At 48.6% G+C, this 19919-nt stretch overlaps 1 protein-coding gene across 1 annotated transcript in view; it reads left to right on the top strand.

Moving 5' to 3' along the window:
- CDC42 (cell division cycle 42) overlaps nt 1-15090 on the top strand; it is a 36681-nt gene extending 21591 nt beyond the window's left edge. Inside the window, exons 3-6 of the mRNA XM_054394984.1 lie at nt 4651-4723; nt 6769-6878; nt 6986-7183; nt 13715-15090. Of these exons, the coding sequence (XP_054250959.1) occupies nt 4651-4723; nt 6769-6878; nt 6986-7183; nt 13715-13804 (471 nt within the window). The 3' untranslated portion in view covers nt 13805-15090. The remainder of the gene's footprint in view (nt 1-4650; nt 4724-6768; nt 6879-6985; nt 7184-13714) is intronic.
- The last annotated feature ends 4829 nt before the right edge of the window (nt 15091-19919 follow it).

Raw genomic sequence — 19919 nt, 5'->3', positions numbered from 1 at the left:
CATCCTGTTGCTGGTTACCTGGGAGAAGAGACCAACCCCAGCCTCACTCCAACCTCCTTCCAGGGAGCTGTAGAGAGCAGTGAGGTCTCCCCTCAGCCTCCTCTTCTCCAGACTGAACAACCCCAGCTCCCTCAGCCACTCCTTATATGAAGCCCTTCAAACCCCTCAGCAGCCTTGTTGCTCTTCTCTGGACACCCTCCATCCCCTCAGTGTCTCCTATCCTGTGGTGCCCAGAACTCAACCTAGGACTCAAGCTGTGGCGTCACCAGGGCTGAGTGCCGGGACACCATCACTTCCTTACTCCTGCTGGCCACGCTGGTTTAATCCAGGCCAGGATGCCCTTGGTCTTCTTGGCCCCCTGGGCACACTGCTGGCTCATGTTCAGCTGCCCACCAGCACCCCCAGATCCTTTCCCACCTGGCTGCTTTCCAGCCACTCTGCCTCAGGCCTTGGAGCATTGCTTGGGGTTGTGCAGGACCTGGCCCTTGGTCTCATTAAACCTCACTAAGTTGACCTCAGGTCCTTATGCTGTCATGTTGTAAATATGTTACTAGGTAAGGGATTTTTGGTAGTGTCAGCTTTTGATCTGTGCAGGGGTTCTGCCTTTCAGGGCGGGGCTGTTGTGCTAGATGCTGCACAGAGGCAGCATAACTTGGCTTCTGGAGATGGATTCTCCATTTGCAATTGGAGTAAAGCCAACACTGATTCCTTTTGACTAATTCGATTGGTCAGGGTGGAGGACAAGTTTGTGTGGACAAGATGGAGACTTCATTGCATTCTTCAGGTGTTTGGAAAGATGAATTCAGAGGATTCGGGTCCTGTGAGGAGTGGCCCCATATTGAAGGGCAGGGCCTTCACCGGGTCTGTCTTTGTGAGGACCTGGTTACTGTGTCAGAGCAAGCATGAGGGCTGACATCTCTGTGGTAACATGTGAAACTTCTTTGCCACTCCAGGCAGGGGCTGGTGCAGCCATGGCTATGCTGTGCCTTTGCTGTGGATGCCTTATATGATGCGGTAATTGAATGGGTAGATGCAGGGAAGCCAGTGGATGTAGTCTGCCTTAGCAAGGCTTTTGACACTGTCTCCCATAACATCCTGGTGAGCAAGCTCAGGAAGTGTGGGACAGAAAAACAGACACTGCAATGGCTTAGGAACTGGTTACAAAATAGAGTCCAAAGAGTGCAGGTCAATGGTGCCAAGGCCAGCTGGAGAGCTGTGACCACTGGAGTCCCCCAGGAATCAGTGCTGGGTCCAGTCCTGTTCAACATCTTCATGAATGACATTGTTGAGAGGACAGACAGAGGGAGTCTGCTCATCAAGTTTGCTGATGATACCAAATTGGGAGGCTTGGCTGAGTCACCTGGAGGCTTTGGGGCCATTCAGCGAGACCTGGGCAGACTGAGCTGCAGTGACCATGAAGCAGTTGAATTTAAGATCCTCAGGGCAACCAGGAGGACGTATCCCAAGCTTACGACCCTGGACTCTAGGCGTGCAGACTTTGATCACTTCAGGGATCTGCTGGCCAAAGTATCATGGGATGAAGCCCTAGATGGAAGAGGGGTCCAGGACAGCTGGTCAGTATTCAAGGATCACCTCCTCTGTGTCCAGGAGCAATGTATACCAACAAAGAGGATAGCAGGGAAGAATGCTAGGAGTTCTGCCTGGATGAGCAAGGAGCTCCTGGACACTCTATCACTTAAAAGGAAACTACAAGGAGTGGAAGAAAGGACAGCTAGAATGGGGGTATATAAGGAAGCTGCCTGAGCAGCAAGAGATCTGGTTAGGAAAGCCAAGGCACAGTTTGAATTGAATCTAGCCAGGGAGCTCAAAGGGAACACCAAGAATTTCTATAGGTATATTAATGGTAAAAAGAAGCCCAGGGAAGGTGTGGGCCCTGTAGAAAGGAAACAGGTGAAACGGTCACAAGTGACCTGGAAAAGGCTGAGGTTCTCAATGACTTCTTTGCCTCAGTCTTCACTGCAAAGGCCTCCAGCCACACTCCTCGAGTCATGGAAGATAATGGCAGGATCTGGAAGGAAGAACTGCCCATCATAAGTGAAGATCAGGTTCGTGATCACCTGAAGAACCTGAAAGCGTTCAAGTCCATGGGACCCGACGGGATACACCCATGGGTACTGAGAGAACTGGCAGATGAGGCTGCTAAACCCCTCTCTATTATGTTCCAAAAGTCCTGGCAGTCTGGGGAAATCCCCACTGACTGGAAAAGAGGAAACATAACTCCCATTTTCAAAAAGGGGAAGAAGGAAGAACCAGGGAGCTACAGGCCAGGCAGTCTCACCTCTGTGCCCGGTAAGATTATGGAGCAGATCCTCCTGAGGCACTACTGAGACAGAAGAATAGTGAAGAGGTGATTGGGTACAGTCAGCATGGGTTTACCAAGGGCAAATCCTGCCTGACAAACCTGGTGGCCTTCTATGAAGAGGTCACAACATTAATCAATGAGGGGTGAGCAACTGATGTCATTGACCTGGACCTGAGCAAAGCCTTTTCAACACTGTCCCACACCACATCCTCCTCTCCAAGCTGGTGCCGTCTGGGTTTGATGGATGGACCATTCAGTGGATAAAGAACTGGCTGGTTGGCTGCACCCAAGGAGTGGCTGTCAATGGCTCCACGTCCCAGTGGAGGCCAGTGACAAGTGGAGTCCCTCAGGGATCAGTCCTGGGACAAGCCTTGTTCAGCATCTTTGTTGGTGACATGCACAGTGGCATTGAGTGCACCCGCAGCAGGTTTGCTGACGACATCAAGCTGTGTGGCACAGCTGACAGCTGGAGGGAAGGGATCCATGCAGAGGGACCTGGACAGGCTGGAGAGGTGGCCACAAGCCAACCTCATGAGGTTCAACAAGACCGAGTGCAAGGTCCTGCATCTGGGTCGAGGCAACCCCAAGCACAAATCCAGGCTGGGCAGGGACTGGCTGGAGAGCAGCCCTGAGGAGAGGGACTTGGGGGTGCTGGTGGATGAGAAGCTCACGATGAACCAGCAGTGTGCACTTGCAGCCCAGAAAGCCAACCAGATCCTGGGCTGCATCAGGAGTGTGGTCAGCAGGTCGAGTGAGGTGATTCTCCCTCCTCTACTCCACTCTGGTGAGACCCCAGTACTGTGTCCAGTTTTGGAGACCCTATTACAAGAGTGATATGGTCTGGTGGCCAGAGAAGGGCCACGAGGATGAGCAGAGGGCTGGAGCTCCTCTTCTATGAGGACAGACTGAGAGAGTTGAGGTTGTTCAGTCTGGAGAAGAGAAGGCTCGGAAGTGACCTTCTTGTGGTGTTCCACTATCTGAAGGGGGCTACAAGAAAGCTGGGGAGGGACTTTTTAGGCTATCAGGTAGTGGCAGGACTAAGGGGACTGGAACAAAGCTGGAAGTGGGGAGATTGAGACCGGACATGAGGAAGAAGTTCTTCACCATGAGGGTGGTGAGAGCCTGGAATGGGTAGTTCAGGGAGGTGGTTGAGGCCCCATCCCTGGAGGTGTTTAAGGCCGGGCTGGATGAGGCTCTGGCCAGCCTGATCCAGTGTGAGGTTTCCCTGCCCATGGCAGGGAGCTTGGAACTGGATGATCCTTGAGGTCCCTTCCACCCTGACTGATTCTATGATTCGATTCTTTGGGGCCATTCGGCGAGACCTGGGCAGACTGAGCACTGGGCAGAGAGGAACCTAATGAGGTTCAACAAGGATAAGTGCAGAGTCCTGCACCTGGGAAGGAAGAATAAACTGCAGCAGTACAGGTTAGGAGGTGATCTGCTTTAGAGCAGCCCTGTGGAGAAGGACTTGGGAGTGCTGGTGGACAGCAAGTTTTGCATGGGACAGCAATGTGTCCTGGTGGCCAAGAAGGCCAATGGGGTCCTGGGGTGCATTCAGAGGAGTGGGGCCAGCAGAGCCAGGAAGGTTCTCCTCCCCCTCTGCTCTGCCCTGGTGAGACCTTGTCTGGAATATTGCATCCAATTCTGGACTCCCCAGTTCAAGAGGGACAGGGATCTGCTGAAGGGAGTCCAAGGGAGAGCTATGAGGATGCTAAAGGCACTGGAGCACTGCCTGGTGAGGAAAGGCTGAGAGACTGGGGCTGATTAGTCTGGAGAAGAGAGGACTGAGAGGGGAGTTGATAAATGTTTATAAATATCTCAGGGGTGGGGGTCAAGAGGGAGGGCACAGCCTCTGCTCAGTTGCACCCTGGGATAGGACCAGGGGCAATGGATATAAACTCCAGCACAGGAGGTTCCGTCTCAAAATGAGGAGGAACTTTTTCACTGTGAGGGTCACAGAGCACTGGAACAGGCTGCCCAGAGAGGTTGTGGAGTTTCCTTCTCTGGATCTTTCAAGACCCATCTGGATGTGTTCTTGTGCTACCTGTGCGGGATTCTATGGTCCTGCTCTGGCAGGGGGGTTGGACTTGAGAATCTTTGAAGGTCCCTTCCAACCCCTAACATCCTGTGATGCTCTGATCCTATGCCCTCTCAGAAGTAGCTCTGGCATCCCTTTTTCAAACTGAACTATGCTCTTAACAGTGTTGACAGTCCGATAGCTTCTGTTATGTCTGGGACAAATCTGAGGTCCTTTGGCTTGGTGAGTAGCTGATGCTTGGAATGGTGACTTATTGACATCCTCTGAAATGTGCTTCTCTTCTTCCCAGGTTTTTGATAACTATGCAGTAACGGTGATGATTGGAGGAGAGCCTTACACCCTAGGCCTCTTTGATACTGCAGGTGAGACATCAAGTGCTTGTCATTGTCAGTGCCCAAGGCTGTTGTTGAGCTGATGCTGAACATGAAGACCTAACATACACTTTGCTCTTTTTATGAAAGGGTCTGTCTTCACCTTTGGGGAGTTGCAAAATTGCGTTCACTTAAAAAAAACCTCAAACCCAACCAACTTCCTCCCCTCCTGCAACCTCCTTTTAAAACTGTTTTGTTTTGTAACACTAGAGAACAGGTTTCAAACTTCTACCTCTAATCTAGGTTGTAACTGGAAGAGAGGAATTTGTGTCTTTTTAATGAAACTGAGAAGAAAATTGTGTTGAGTAAGAGCTGGATTGTGTATGGGCTTTGTTTAGTAACCAGCCTGGGTTTCCACCAAATGTCAAGGCAGAATGACTTTTAGAACATCTTAGGTGTGCATGTGGCATGTCTCTCTCAGGTCAAGTTGAGATGTGTGGAGTTTCCTAAGCTCTATCACTGTATTCTTTAAAATGGAAGCTGCAAGCCCCTTTGTTTATGGTTTTAGGACTGGTTTCTGCCTTCTGATTAAACAGCTGCACCCATTGCTTTTGCACATGTGAAAATCTAGCAAGGGAGGGTAGCAACTGGTCCAACTGCTTACCCATAATAGTACCAAAGTGGTGTGGCAGCATCTTCCTGAGAGCTTAGTTAATAAACTGTTACCTAGAACTTCATCTGGCTGTTTCCAGCTGTCTTCTTCCAGACAAATGGTGAAGTGTCATGCTTGATTAATGAAATGATCTCATGCTTCAAATGATACTTTAGAGCCTCAGTTGCTTCATTTGTTCTCCCATATGTGATTTTCTGTGTTAGTTATTGCAGACTTCCCAGCATACAGAAGAGAGGCTCCTTCCTGACACCCAGGTTGCTGCAGGGACCAGTACTTAGCTGAGTCTCAGCTATAGTATCCAGCTATAGTATCCTGGAGCTGCACAAGCTCCTTCTCTGCCTGTTTTCTTGCTGAGGTCTGGCCTCTGGACACTGGTGCAGGGGTAGCTGTGTGTATCCATGTCCTGTCTATCAATATGAGCACAGCAGCCCATCTAGGGCTTCTCAGAGCTTACCAGGGGGTTGGACTGCATGCAGGTGACTCCATGCACTTGGGAATAGAAGAGCTTTCCTTTCAGAGCTGGGGGTTTGCTCTTTAAAGGTCACCTGCTTTTTGCTAAGTAGCAACCAGCATGAGTTACAGAACTTAGGTGGATAAACCCCTGTTATTGACAAATCAGAAGTGTGTGTTTTGAGGCATTTAGAACAAGGGTTTCAGATTTGCTGATCAGCGTGTATAGCAACTCCTTCAGTACCCGGTTTGCTTTCTACAGTGCTGCTGAATTGAGAGGAGGAGGAAGTTTTTGCTCAGGCTTAGTGGGGCAGTGCTAGTGGTGCCTTGCAGGGATTGCCTGCTCTCTTTTGTACTCAAAGGGTAAAGCCTGGCTGCCTCTGAGCACAGTCCCCACTAGGGACTTCGTTTAGGGGAATGCTGCTGGATGGTTGGGGCACACTGACGTGGAACAGCAGCATTCTCCTCTTCCTGCTTGGAGAACTTCTCTTAAGTGTTCACAAGCACGGGTCAGAATGTTCTAGTGATCAAGACTGCCTTATTTTTCTCCTTCCTCTGGCTGCAGGGTTTTTGCCAGATAATGAAATTTGGTGGCATAATACTTTTAATGACAAGGTGTAGAAGGCCTCACCCCTAACCTCTGGTTCTTATCTATAACCAGATCCATCTTCTGCAGTTTCTTGGTTACAGTGGAGGAAAGTGTTCTACAGTCTGAGAGTGTTTGAGAGCCTGCCCCTGGTAGACTTCCAAGCTCTTCTGTGGCTTTAAGCAGCTCATTGTTACGTAGCAACTGAAAGAATTCTGTAGTTGAAAACTAAGCTCTGAGAATGTTTGGGTTCAGGGCATGCTGTTTGCTTAAGTTAGGATTAATGACAATGATGCCATTGTGCTGGAATATGCACCCCAACCACCTCTGAAGGGCAGGGTTTAACTGGCTGGGCCTAATACTGTGTTGATTTTTCTCCCCTTCTAGGTCAGGAAGACTATGATAGATTACGACCCCTCAGCTATCCACAGACAGATGTATTTCTGGTCTGTTTTTCAGTGGTATCTCCTTCTTCATTTGAAAATGTGAAAGAAAAGGTTGGTCAAACTCTGCCTGAAAATGGCAGAGCTGCAGCAATTACTGAAACACAGGAGGAGTTACCTTGGGTGGTTAGTAACAAACAATGTGTCTTCTCTGTCTGTAGTGGGTACCTGAAATTACTCACCACTGTCCAAAGACTCCTTTCCTGCTTGTTGGGACCCAAATTGATCTAAGAGATGATCCCTCAACAATTGAGAAACTCGCCAAGAACAAGCAGAAGCCCATAACTCCAGAGACGGCCGAGAAACTGGCCCGGGACCTGAAGGCTGTCAAATATGTGGAATGCTCTGCACTCACGCAGGTGAGGGCTGGTCTTGGACCAGGTTTGATTTTTTTTTTTTTTTTTTTTTGGTTTGTTTGTTTTGTTTTCTTTCCCTAGTTTTGGGGAAAACCAGTTCAATATGGTTGTGAAAGGATATGAGCTCTGCTTCTGTTGGTGACACAGCAGCCTTCTCTTTGTCCTGTTGTTCTGAGTCACCAGAAGCTGACAGCAGTAGAAAGACAATGGGTGTGTGAGGATCAGGCTTAGAGGGGCTGTGCTCTGTGCTGGCTTTTGCATCGGAGGAAGACGGCTATTGAAACCCAGAAGGTGTGTGATGAACTTCACCTGGGTTAGGACACAGAGTGCAACTCACTGCTGAAGCAACCAGGCAAAGAAAAAACTTCTCCAAAAGTCAGTTCTGGTACTTCCAGCTTGCAGAGCTGAGAGCTTCTTTCCTGCAGCTGCCTTAAGATGGAAGTTCTGTTGAAACAATAATCATGAAATATTTCTTAAGACATAAATGTAGTGATGGTTGTGAGAACTAATTAGTGAACATAATTCTAAAGCCAACTAAAATAGCTGATTGGAGGCCAGGAAACCTGATTATCCTTTCCCTTTAAGTTATGAATACTAAGGTGGGTGGATGGGAGACATCGTCTGGGTAGCTGGCAGCTTGCCTTGGCTTTGAATGCCCTGGGAGGTTTAATCTCGTCTGCCTGCTCCTGCAGCACTGACTGCAGCTTTTTAACAATTCCCTTTGCGCTGCTCTATTTAAAAATTGTCCCTTCCTGATGTGCATGGAATGAGGAGTGCAGTGTTGGATCTCTCTCTCTTTAGTTTTGTTGTGTGTTTATCTCTAGTATCTTGAGCTCAAAGCTTTATTGCTGAGCTGCCTGAAGTTCTGCTTGGCATCTTTTGCCCAGACTGTGTGTTGATTCTTCCAGTTGGGATCCTGAGGTATTTTTGTAACAAAGCTTTGCCTGAGTATTGGTGAGATGGAGGGGCCAGGACTCTGGCACTGGAGGTGTTGTGGTGAGGTACACTGCAGTTCATCCTGGGAGTCCTGGATCAAGAGATGGTCCTGGCTGTGCTTCCCTACTGCCCACATGGAAGCTGAGGGTTATTTGTGCTTGAGCTGTTAGATCTGTTCAGTCTAGAAAACCATTTCAGATGATGTCTGGCAGATACTGAATGCTGCTGCTAACTAGGCTGCAGAAGCTGCTAGTTGGATAAATATGTACCAATACTTTTGTTCTTTACTTGCTCACCCAGACCCTTTCATCTGCAGCCTTGGTTAGTCTGCTCAGATTGCATGGAAGCACTTGGAGCTAGCGGAGGGCTGATGTGATTACAAGTCCCAGTGTTTAGCCACGCTCTTTATTTACAGACAGACTAAACTGTATCTGTTGCAGAGAACACTTGGAAGCTCAGCCTGAATTTCTGCCAGAGTGCCAGCACTTGTGTGCCTGTTGATGATGTTAGGAATCGGGAGTAAGGAGGGAGGAGGGTTCAGAAGCCTTGTTAGAAGACTAGTTGGCGTGCATCTGCTCTGTGCATCTTCCTTCAGTTGCTGACTCCCTTCACAAGCACCTCTTTGCTCAGTCTGTTAGCAATGGCTGCCAAAGAGAAATGTGGATGATCTGTGAAGGGTTGTTTGAAGTTCCCAAGCTGGCAGCTTGCTAAGCACGGAAGTCAGCTGGCTTTCCTAGCCAGGAGGGATGTTTTCCAGCCTGCAAGGCAGTGTGGTAGGAGCTGGTTTCAACTGAAATGAGACTCAGCTGAGTGGTTCAATCTCTCTTTACCTTGGCTTCCATGTACACACTTCACCACTGCAATTTAGGATGATTTTTTTTTTTCCTTCCCAATTAATTTACAAGTGACTTTGCCACCCCAGTAGCAAGTAAACAGTAAGTCACCGAGCCCAGCACATGTTTGTTTTTCATTCCTGGGAGGAAGAATTTGCTTGTCTGTGTGGAAGAGTTGATGTCCTGAACAGTACTAGGTGAGCCCTAAGTGGCTGAGTTTGATTTTCTGTGAAAGCAGAATAACTTTTCCTCCCTGACTCAGGGTGATTGCAGTGCTGAGGGTCCCCCTTTGCCTCTGGTCGTGGAATCTCTTTTTGTGCTGAAGGCACTTTCAATGTCTGCCTTCAACCTTTCTCTGCAAAGCAGTGCCCAGCAGTACTGTCCCAAGTAGATGGCATTTTGCTGTTGGGGGAGGGTGATTGGCAGACTGATTACAGCTGAAGTGATTGCTTCTGTTACACTCGGGAGTGAGCTTTCTGAGTGGGCTTTCTGAAGTTCAATGCTAGTACCTAACATAAGAGAGACCTTTGGATTCATTTCCTTTTTTGCCCCCTGATGGAGGGCTGGCAGTGTGACACAGTCAGGTTTCTAGTGACTTATTCTGGCTGTGAGTGAGGGAAGTGACAGGAGCTGGATCTCAGCCTGTTCCTCAGAGCAGCCTAGGAGCCCCGTTGCTTTGACTGGAGGATGGAGGACTGTGTGCCAGTGCTGTCAAACATTTGCCTTCATGTGGTTACTCTCCTATTACCAGTCCCGTTTTTACAGCAGTTTTGTCTTTGCCCTGTGGGGGTTTTTCTCCTCTTCCCTTATTCTAACTTTTTTTTGGTCCTTCAAAACAAACACCAAACTGTCTTTTTCTTAGGCAGATTGATTCTCTTGTGCACTAGGAAAACAAAAGAGGAGTCCCTGAGTAGGAGCAATCAGGAAGCATATTTTCTTGGCTCTTGTCATACCTGGGTTCTTACTCTAACATCACTTACCTGAGTTTAGACTGCAGCCTTATTCTTGTAGACAAGGACAATGCAGTTAAGTGCTCAGCCACATGGGCAGTGGCATTGAAGCACCCTCCGCAGGTCTGCCCAGACACCAAGCTGTGTGGTGCACTGGACTCATTGGAGGGCAGGGATAGCAACCAGAAGGGTCTTGAAAGGCTTGAGAAGTGTGCCAGTGCCAGTTGCATGAGGTTCAACCAAATTGCAAGGTCCTGCAGCTGGGTCAGGCCGGTCCCAAGTACAGTTCCAGGCTGGGTGCAGTGTTTTGAGAGCCGCTCTGAAGAAAGAGACTTGGGAGTCTTGGTTGCTGAGAGCAGCCAACCCAGGAGCCAGCAGTGCCCAGAAGGCAGCTGTGTGCTGGGCTGCATCCAGAGAAGTGTGGCCAGCAGGGCAAGAGAGGGGATTCTGCCCCTTGACTCTGCTGTGCTGAGACCCCACCTCAAATCCTGCCTCCAGTTCTGGTGTCCCCAGCAGAAAAAGGATACAGAGCTCTTGGAGAGAGAGTCTAGAGAAGGCCACAAAGATGATCCAAGGACTGGAGCAGCTCTCCTATGAGGACAGGCTGAGGGAGCTGGGGGTATTCAGCCTGGAGAAGAGAAGATTCCAGGGGGGCCTCAGAGCTGCCTTCCAGTACCTGAAGGGATCCTACAGGAAGGCTGCAGAGGGACTTTGCATGAGGGTGTCTAGAGACAGGACAAGGGGAAATGGTTTGAAGCTGAGGGATCTGGATCTGAGGAAGAAGTCTTTCAGTGGGAGGGTGGTGAAACTCTGGAACAGGTTGCCAAGGGAGGTTGTGGGTGCCTCCTCCATGGGTGTGTTCAAGGTCAGGCTGGACGAGGCATTGAGCAGCTGAGTCTAGCTGGGAGGTGTCCCTGCTCATGGTGGGGAGGCTGGAGCAGATGATCTCTGAAGTCCCTTCCAAACTGAACAATTCTATGATTCACATGGGCATTACTTCTCTGAACTCTCCAGCTGTTTTGTCAGCATGGGTTGCAAATAATTTACAAAAAAACCCAACACAACCAAACCCCCCCCCCCCAAACAAAGCCCCCAGTCAGCCGTTCCTGGGGAGGATACACAGAGTGATTGGACACAGGAATTGCCTTACGTTATTTGAAGTACATTCTTGCATATAACATGATGGATTTAAATGCTTCCAGATGGCATTGCCTTAGAGCTCTCCCATGTATGTGCTGCGGTAAAACAAGATTAAAGGCCTTCTAAAAGGGATCTCTGCAGTGCAATCTGTGAGCGAAAGCTCAGCGACGCCGCAGTGTTGTCGGCTCACAAACCTGAGTTCTGACAGTCTGCAGCTGTTTGCAGGAAGGGCTGCAAGTTTTGCTGTTTGTCATTGGCTGGGGTAAAGCAATTCTTGTGCATTTATGAAGGTTGCACTCCTGACAGTAGATTTAGGCGAGTCCAGTTGGCATGAACCAAGACAGGTTTCACTGCTGGTGCTGTGGCCCTGGCAGAGCTGTGGCAGCGGTAAGGCTGCAGTGTGCCTGATGTGCTTGTGGCAAACCCAATGCATGCTTCGTGCTCCACTGTGATCCCAGCAGGCTCCTGGCAGCACTGTGCTGCTGTGGTGTTGGTTCTTGGCTGTTCCAGTCCCAGCACTGTTTCTGTCTCGCTCTGACTCGAGTGGTTTTTACTTGCTTTGGTGACTAAGCTGAATAACTGAGAGGCACTGTGTGTTGCTGTGCTGGCTCTCCTTGGCAGAGGAGCAGCACTGGTAAGGTACTGCATCACTTCTGAGAGACTGAGAGCCAGTGTCTGAAGGCGATCATGCTTACCAGAGAGGTACTGCTTTGATCCCAGATCATGTTGTCCAGCCATCTGGAGATCCTCAGTTATTCAGGGGCTGAATTCACAAAGCAGAGGGGTGTTTGGAGCCATTGCTGCACAGGTGGTTGGGAGCAGTAAGTCTGTGTATCCAAGGGGCTTGCTTTGCCGCCAGGAATGACTACCAAAGGTTTACCTGACCTCTTGGATCGCTGTGGATGGTGGGACAAGCTACTCTCCACTGTTTTTATTACGCTGTGAAGTCTCCAGGTCTATATTCAGCAGTTAAGTGGGAACCACCCTCTCTTGTGCAGCGCCTCTCACCCCTGTGTTCTTGTCAATTGTTGCTGGCTTTGCCTCTGCCTTTCTGGGGGTTCATTTGGTCTAACCTGCTCCCTCACAGCCTCTAAATGAGATTTTCTCCTGAGATCTACTTTGTTTTTACGCAAAGTAAATCTGGTTACTGCCTCGGTGAATTCAGCCTGGTCTGTCCTCAATGCTCTTTGTATCTGCTTGTTTTTCTCTAATCCTCTAACCTGGCTGCTGTTTTTTCTCCTCCCCTCTGTCTTGTAGAGAGGTCTGAAGAATGTGTTTGATGAGGCTATCCTAGCTGCCCTCGAGCCTCCGGAAACTCAGCCCAAAAGGAAGTGCTGTATATTCTAAACTTTCTCCTTCCCCTCTTGCTGCTGCTTCCTCTGTCCCACTACTGTAGAAACCTGATTAAAAAAATGAGTCAAACCACCTTGGTTGAAAGCTGTTGAGCCTGCTTACCACCTTAGAGCAACCTTGGTCTTAGCTCTTGGACTGAAAACAATTCCTAAGCTCTTAGTGAAACGTTGTGACTGTGGAACACGAACTGGACTCGCTTAACTCTCTGCTGCTTGGGTTGCCAGATGTGGGTAGCTTTATAATTCAGGCTGCTGGGGGAGAAGGATCTGGTTCCATCCTAATTTAAAGAAAGATCAAAAGAATAAGTTGTGATGTTTGATCTTCCTGAATCCAACTGGAAGAAACTCATCCTGTGTTTTCGAAGTTTCTACTTGTGACTCTTGTTAACTGTATTTGCATGACAAAAGTACATGGACTGGTGATCTGCAAGTGATGCTGTAATGTGAAAGGTTCTCTGGTTCTCCTTTGTGCAGTGAGATGTTTTTCTGTTGCTGTTGCTTTGGCTGTCTGTGCTGTAGTGGCTATCTGTCAGTCCTTGGGGGGAAGGAAATCTCAATGTACTTGCTACTGCTTTCTGAAATGTTAAAACTTTTGCTTTCTCTAACGTGGTAGACCTCTTCATTTCAATAATAGATCCTTAAAGCCTGTTATGTTAAGATGTAAAGCTGCTTCTTACTATCATGCTCTGATTTTTATTGTTTTAAGGTGAAAACATCAATTGTAGCTTGTCTTTCAATTTCGAAATTAAAAATTGCAGTTGTTTGTATAAGTGTCTGATGAAGCTTTCTTCTGTTTTGCTCTTTCTGGCTTCAGTTTAACACAATGCAATATATGGAACCTGCTTTGTACTCTCCCATCTTGACCTCTCTGATAACCATGCTCAGCTTCTGGGCTCCACCTGGCTGCTTCTCACTGTGGGGCGTGTGGGGCCGGAGCCGTACCGGAGCCGTTGATCGTTGCATGCTTGCCTTGTCTCTTCTCTCCTGGACACAAGGGGCGTGCTTCAGATCCAGCTCCTCATTGGAATGCAGCACTTCCTGCTTTGTTATTAGCATGCAAAACCAGTTAGTAGCCAACTAAGCACAAAGATTGCCTTGAGGAGGTGACTTCCTTTTGTGTGTTGCTTCTTGTAAAGTAGCCTGGTCTGGTCTGGAGGAGTGGTCAGACCTGGTCAGAAAATGCTCAGCACAGCTTGGGCAGAGCCTGGCTAGCAGAGCAGGCTCTGGCTTAGTTCATCAGTAGAGGGATTTGTCTGCCTCTGTCTGTTTCTGTGTGAAAACTTAAAAATGAGCCTGCCCCTTTCTCTCTTTGCCCCTTTTCAGAAAGGCCTAAAGAATGTATTTGACGAAGCGATATTGGCTGCCCTGGAGCCCCCGGAGCCGAAGAAGACTCGCAGGTGTGTGCTGCTATGAACATCCCTCCACAGCCCCTTCTGCAAAGCTGGTGTTCAATGTCATACTAAAAGCAACGTTTAAATCAAACTAAAGATACAGATCTGAAAATTTGTTTTTGCAATAATGACCTGCCCTGCACTTCCATCTCCCCTGTGCTCCCTGTGTGAGGTGAGAATGTTAGTGCTCATTCCCCAGCGCCCCTCCACCCAGTTCAACTAGTTAATTTTGAGTAATTAGGTATTACCAGAAAACACTGATCAATACTAGGGGGTTATTTTGTTTACTGTTTCTAATTTTTTTTGTTTGTTTTGTTGTTGTTCAAAATCCAGGCATGCTTGTGATGTCTTTTTCTGTAACAGACTAATTCTAGGCTGTTTCACTGAAAGCCTTGTCCCTTCTGCTAATCTGGCAAGACTTGGTTCTGGATTCAAGAACTTTTAGGGCTGTGCTGCAGCCAGACAGCAGCCTGGGTGTGAGCAGACTTTAGTACTAAAGGCGAATACAGGAAAGTAAAATGTCCCAAGCTGGTGCTCCTCCAAGGAGGAGTGTAGAAAATGCATCTGCATCTCCTCTGAAGTTGCCTTGTATCTCTTCCCCTGGCTTTCCACTGTGCAGGTTATAAATTTCTACACCATCCTCTAAGTTATGAAGCCTTAGGAACAGGAGAATCCTTGTCTCTGGATGCACCATCAGACTTGAAACTAGCCTGCCAGTCTCTTCCTTAACCTTTGACATGATAAGCTTTTGTCATGTGATGAATAACTGCACCTCTTTAAGCTTGCCCAACTGATTCAGTTGGCTTTTAACAAATCCACCTTCTACTAATTCTTAATGATTAGAGACGCTCTTAGCATGCCCAGCAAGCAGACTGCTGTGTGAACACTCTGAAGCAACCTGTTGGGTGGTAGTTTTGAAGCTGGCCCCTGTTGGTGCACTTTTGAATGGCTTTGGCATGCTTCAGGAAGGGGTGGAAAGGTAAACCTGTGCCAGCAGGAAGGAACTACAGGGAGTGGTTTCTAGTGTTAGTGTGGCACCATACGGGGACCAGTTAAGGGAATCCCCTTGTTTGGCATTTCGCTCCTAAGTAACCTTGAAGCTGTAAGAGGGGCTCCAGCCCACTGAGGATCATGTGCAGGGTCTCTGAGCAGACTGACTGCAGTGTCCTAGGGATTTTACCCAAAAGAGATTTTGGCTTCCAAATTCAAACATGTTTTAAGACTTAGGGAATCTTCTCCATCTTCCAAAATTCCAATTTCTTGTAGACTCATTAGTGTTAAACTGATGCTTTTTTGTGTCTAAGTTCTTTGTATATGCATTCTTTTCAGATGTATTAAACATAAAGTATCTTCACAAGCCTGCTTGAGGGTAGTTATTTCCCTTGTCTTTCTCTTGAGCCTGAAGGAGTTGTAAATGTGGCTTTTATTCCTCTCCTCCTTGCAAGTTAGTTTGTGTCTTTCTTTAATCCTAGAATGGCTCAGGTTGGAAGGGACCTCAGAGATCATCTACTCCAAACTCCCTGCCATGGGCAGGGCCTCTCAACTAGACTTGGCTGCACCAGGCCTCATCCAACCTGGCATTGAACACCCCCAGGGAGGAGGCAGCCACAGCCTTCCTGGGCAGCCTCTTCCAGAGTTTACCACCCTGGTACTGAAGAACTTCTTCTTCAGCTCCAGTCTAACCCTGCTCTCCCTCAGCCTCAAACAATTTCCCCTTGTCCTGTCTCTAGACACCCTCAAGAAAAATCCTTCTGCAGCCTTCCTGTAGGATCCCTTCAGGTATGAATCCTGTCAGCTCATCCTTCCCTCATGTCTGATGGTGGCCTCAGTTCTGTCAAGACTGCTCTGATCTTTGATGTCTTTACTCTCATATCCAGCCCTCAAGAGAGGGCCTGGTGGTGCTTAACAAAAGGAATACTCAGTGTTGTGCATATTCCCAAATCCTGACAGTTGGCTTTGGCAGATGATTGGGCTCTTGTAGCTCTTCTGTCAAGGAACTGGTCTGCTCCCTGTTCAGGGGCAGATAGCAAAAGCCCTTAAGGAGCAAATGACATCATACCTATATCCCTTCCCAGAATGTAGGGGATTTAGGACACATTTTTGTTAATTTTCCAAAGAGATGGTCTGACAATGTTGGTACATAACTTGTGCTAATTATTGAAATCTGTTCCAAGGAACCTCCTTAAAAGTAATTTTTAGTTTAAGAAGCTGACCTGTGGGTGCAGTAATCCAAAAGACTAGTGCAGAAATGTGGTTTCACTTTGTTTAGTGATTAGTGCTGCTGTTGAACTTTGGAGTTCAGTCTTTGATTGCTTTCCCCTGTGGGAAGGCTTAGCTGTAAGCCTGAGGCTCCCAGTTGAAAGTGCTGCTGGTACTGGTAGTGCTTTGTGGCAGCTGAGCATTGCTGGCTGCTCTGTGTCCTTAGAGCAGACTGAAACTAACTTCTGTACCTTCTAATTGCTAACCCAAATTCATGTCTCTAAAGCCATCAGCAGAACTGGTGTCTAAGACATTGCTTGCATGAAATCAGCCAGGAAATTTCCTCTGAAGTGGAGGGAGAACCCTGTGAGACTTCTTCAGGTAACAGGGTCACCCTGTCAAGCCTTTAGTCTCTCCCACATCCTTACATGGGCTTGCCTGTAGCTCTCTGCCCCCTCTGCACACGTGTTTATGGCAGTGACCTCTGCCAGTCCTTTCATGCAGGGCTGTTGGATGGAGCAGTAAAGTCCGTGCTGTTAAATTGGTGCCACGAGGTTGCCCTTGGCTCTGGAGGGAATCCTGGAGGTGCTGGATGATGGAAAAACACCATTTTCAAAGAGCAGTGCTGCTTCCTTCCACTCTGTTACATGAGACAGAAGTCTGCCTGACAGCTCCATGAGTCTGATAGCACAGAACCATCCCAGCCCATAGAGGGGCTGAGGTGTTGAATTGTTTAAACAAGCTCAAAGAGCTTACTTGGCTCACAGGCCTTTTCACACCATGCCTTTTAACATGCAGCTTAGCAGTGAGGACTGAGTTCTCAAGCCTGGTGTGTGCTGTGTGCCGGTTTAAGTGGGTTTCTGATAGGAGCTCCTTGGGGTGCACAGGCATGCAATACAGGGGCACAAGCAGGCAAAGCCACCAGCACCACCTTCTTCTGGGAGTCCCCCTTTCAGCTGGCAGGTTTGAAAACAAGGGTGGGAATACCTGGCACTGCCCTTGGTGCTAGTGTGGCAGGAGGATGAGCTGGGATTGCTTTGTGTTGCTGAGGGTTCTCCTCTGAAGATGCACCCACAGCTCTGGGCTGTGAGGGTTCTTGAGGTACCCACACAGCTTGCTGGCACAGAGGCTACAAGAGGTCTGGTCTTGCTTAACCAACTGCTGCACCTGCTGGTGGTACTGCTTGGAAAGGGACAAAATTCGCTGATGGGAGCACCTCTGAGAATCATAGAAGTTGCTCCAAGGACTGAAGGCTGTATGGACACTGAAGAGCAGCTGCTTGCTTTAATAGCTGCAACTCACAGCAATCTTTTAATGAAATCTTCCCCTTATTCATGTCACTGCCGCTGATAGGCCACTGCCTGCAGGCTGGTGGTTTCTGGGTTTCAGCTGGCTCTCCTGTGAACCTCCAACTCGTAATGCTAAAAGCATGTAGTGGAGCTCTTGCTTCTGTCACTACTCTGAACAAGTATATCTGTAACAGCTGCTTGTCTCTGGAGCAGTAGTAGCCCTTTCCCTGCCTTGCTTTCACACCATCCCTCACGTCAGCTCCATCAAACTACACAGGGAGAGGATTAATCACTAATTGCACAAAAATGTAACATCTTGCAGGGCTCTTTCCTGCTGACTTGGTAAACCTCACAGCCTATTTTTCATGGTCAAGCTAATGCCAAAATGACTGCAAGGGAGGAGGGAGGAGAGCAGATCTGGTGTAGAGGCTTAGGGAGGCGGTGGGAGCGTGCAGACAGGTAAGCACACCTGTGCCGTGCTGACAAATGGCATGGGTCAGTTTTTCTCGCTGTGCTGTTAATGGAGTTGAAAGGTGGAAATTGCAGACTTTCAGCTAAGTAGCTGAGTACTTAATGTGGGGAGAAGTCTTATGTAAGGGACATACATCAGAGATCTAGAGCAAGAGGTTGGATTCAAGGGTTGATTGGTGGTGGGAGGAGTGTAAGTGCTTTCCAAAGCAGGAGGTGGCTTCAGGCACACCCTTCTGCTCCGTACCTCCCCCATTGTGTGGGAGCTGATGAACTAATCCTCTAGCTCCTGGTGCAGGCATGCCTCTGCATGGCTGCTGGACCTCACACTGGTGTGAAGATTGTGTTAAACTGGTGCTTGTGTTTTCTCTCCAAGCTTCCCCATGCTGTGCCTTCAAAAACATGCTGGAGATGTGAGATTTTCTTCTTGCTCTTCCTTGCCTCTTTCGCTGTGGGGAATGGAAAACTCTGCTGCACCTAGGCAGAAATGGTGCTACTGAGCAACATGTGCAGCTGGTGTCTTCTGAAGTGTTTGGAAGAAGAGTGAGACAGCCCTGCAGCTTTCCCAGGAGAGAGTTATCTACTTAACCATGTTCTTCTTTCCTCTCTTCCCTCTCCATCCCAGTCATGGGCTAGTTCCTGCTGCAAGTGCTGTGCATTGTACTTAGCTGTGGTCTTTACTAAAACATGGGTAGGGAATGGTGTAAGGAAAGATGATCACGTGTGGTAAGAGCTCTGAGAGAAGGGCTTTTTGGAGCAACTCCATCTTCACCACACTACTGAGTCACCCAGACTCATTAGGTTTTTTTTCATGGCATTGCCCAAACTGTGGTACACTTAGCTGCCCACTGCCTGCAGGGCTTTCCAAGCAGTGTGCTCTTATTTGACCTGGGGATGGTCCTCTTTGCTGTTCACTCTCTGCTTGGGTTCTGTCTGCTCTGCCTTTCTTAGGGGGGGTTCCAGAAGGGAGATTTCACAAGGTGCAGCTATTTCATTGTTGGATCAGAGTGGTGTAGAAATCTCCAAGTTATCTGTACTTGATGTGCTCTATTTCATATCCCAGAGTGCTGTTGGATTTGTACTGGGTAAAATTTAAAGGATCTTGTCTTCCAGCAGAGGATGGAGCCTGGGTCTTTGAGGCCCAGCTACACTTAGTTTGAAGGGCCCCCAAGAAGCAGGCAGTGTTGCTGCTGGGTATGCCACTTGGCAGATCTCTCCTTCTGTCTCTGCCATTCACTGCTAGACACAGCTGAAAACAGGCTGATGATTTTGGCCTGTTCCCAAGAGGCAGCAGAGTCCTCTTTTACTTGGCTACCCTCTGGGTCTCATTTTGCAGCTGGTAGTAGCTGCCTCCATTTAAAAACAACTTTGAGTGGGATTTGTGAGAGCTGTTGTGTCAGTGCTGCCCCTGACGCAGCCTTCCTGTGCCTTAACTTAAAGAAACCTCTCTCACCCTGCAGCTGCTTCACATGGGGTGCTGCTGGGGTCCTCTGCTGGGGAGGTGCCTTGCTGTGCTTTCTCTTGCTGCCCATTGCTCTGCTTCCTCTGAGAAACACTCCTCGCTGTTGCTGCTCCTCACCTGAGGACTCTAAGTCACTGGGTACCCAGAGACCTTCTTGCTAGTGAGTAGTAGAACAGAGGAAAGCGTGAAAGAGGGAAGTACTTCTTCAAAACCTGTAATGAATAAACCAAGCAGGTTGCTGGGCACAGCCTGGAGCTCCTGGGGAGGTCACCTAGGCTGGAGGTCCTGCTGCCCCAGCATAAACATAGGGCCAAGAACAGGACCCATCTCCCTCCTCTGCTCTTGTAAGCTGCTGCTACCTGACCAGCTCCTCACTGGAGGTGAGATAAAAATGTAATTTCTCATGGGCTTAGACCAGGATAAAATGCCTGGATAAAAAAGAAAATGGCTTTAGCTTGGACAGAGCAACCTGGATGAGGGCAGGAAAATTAAACTTGGGTGCTGCAGCAGGGCTTCTGTCAGCCCTTACTTAGAATCATAGAATCAACCAGGTTGGAAGAGACCTCCAAGATCATCCAGTCCAACCTCTATCACCCAGCCCTAAGCAACCAACCAGACCATGGCACTAAGTGCCTCATCCAGTCTCCTCTTGAACGTCTCCAGCGATGGCGACTCCACCACCTCCCTGGGCAGCACATTCCAATGGGCAATCACCCTCT

Source organism: Indicator indicator, chromosome 32, assembly GCF_027791375.1.
Source record: "Indicator indicator isolate 239-I01 chromosome 32, UM_Iind_1.1, whole genome shotgun sequence".
Lineage (NCBI taxonomy): Eukaryota > Metazoa > Chordata > Aves > Piciformes > Indicatoridae > Indicator > Indicator indicator.
This window is presented reverse-complemented; position numbering and strand designations above follow the sequence as displayed.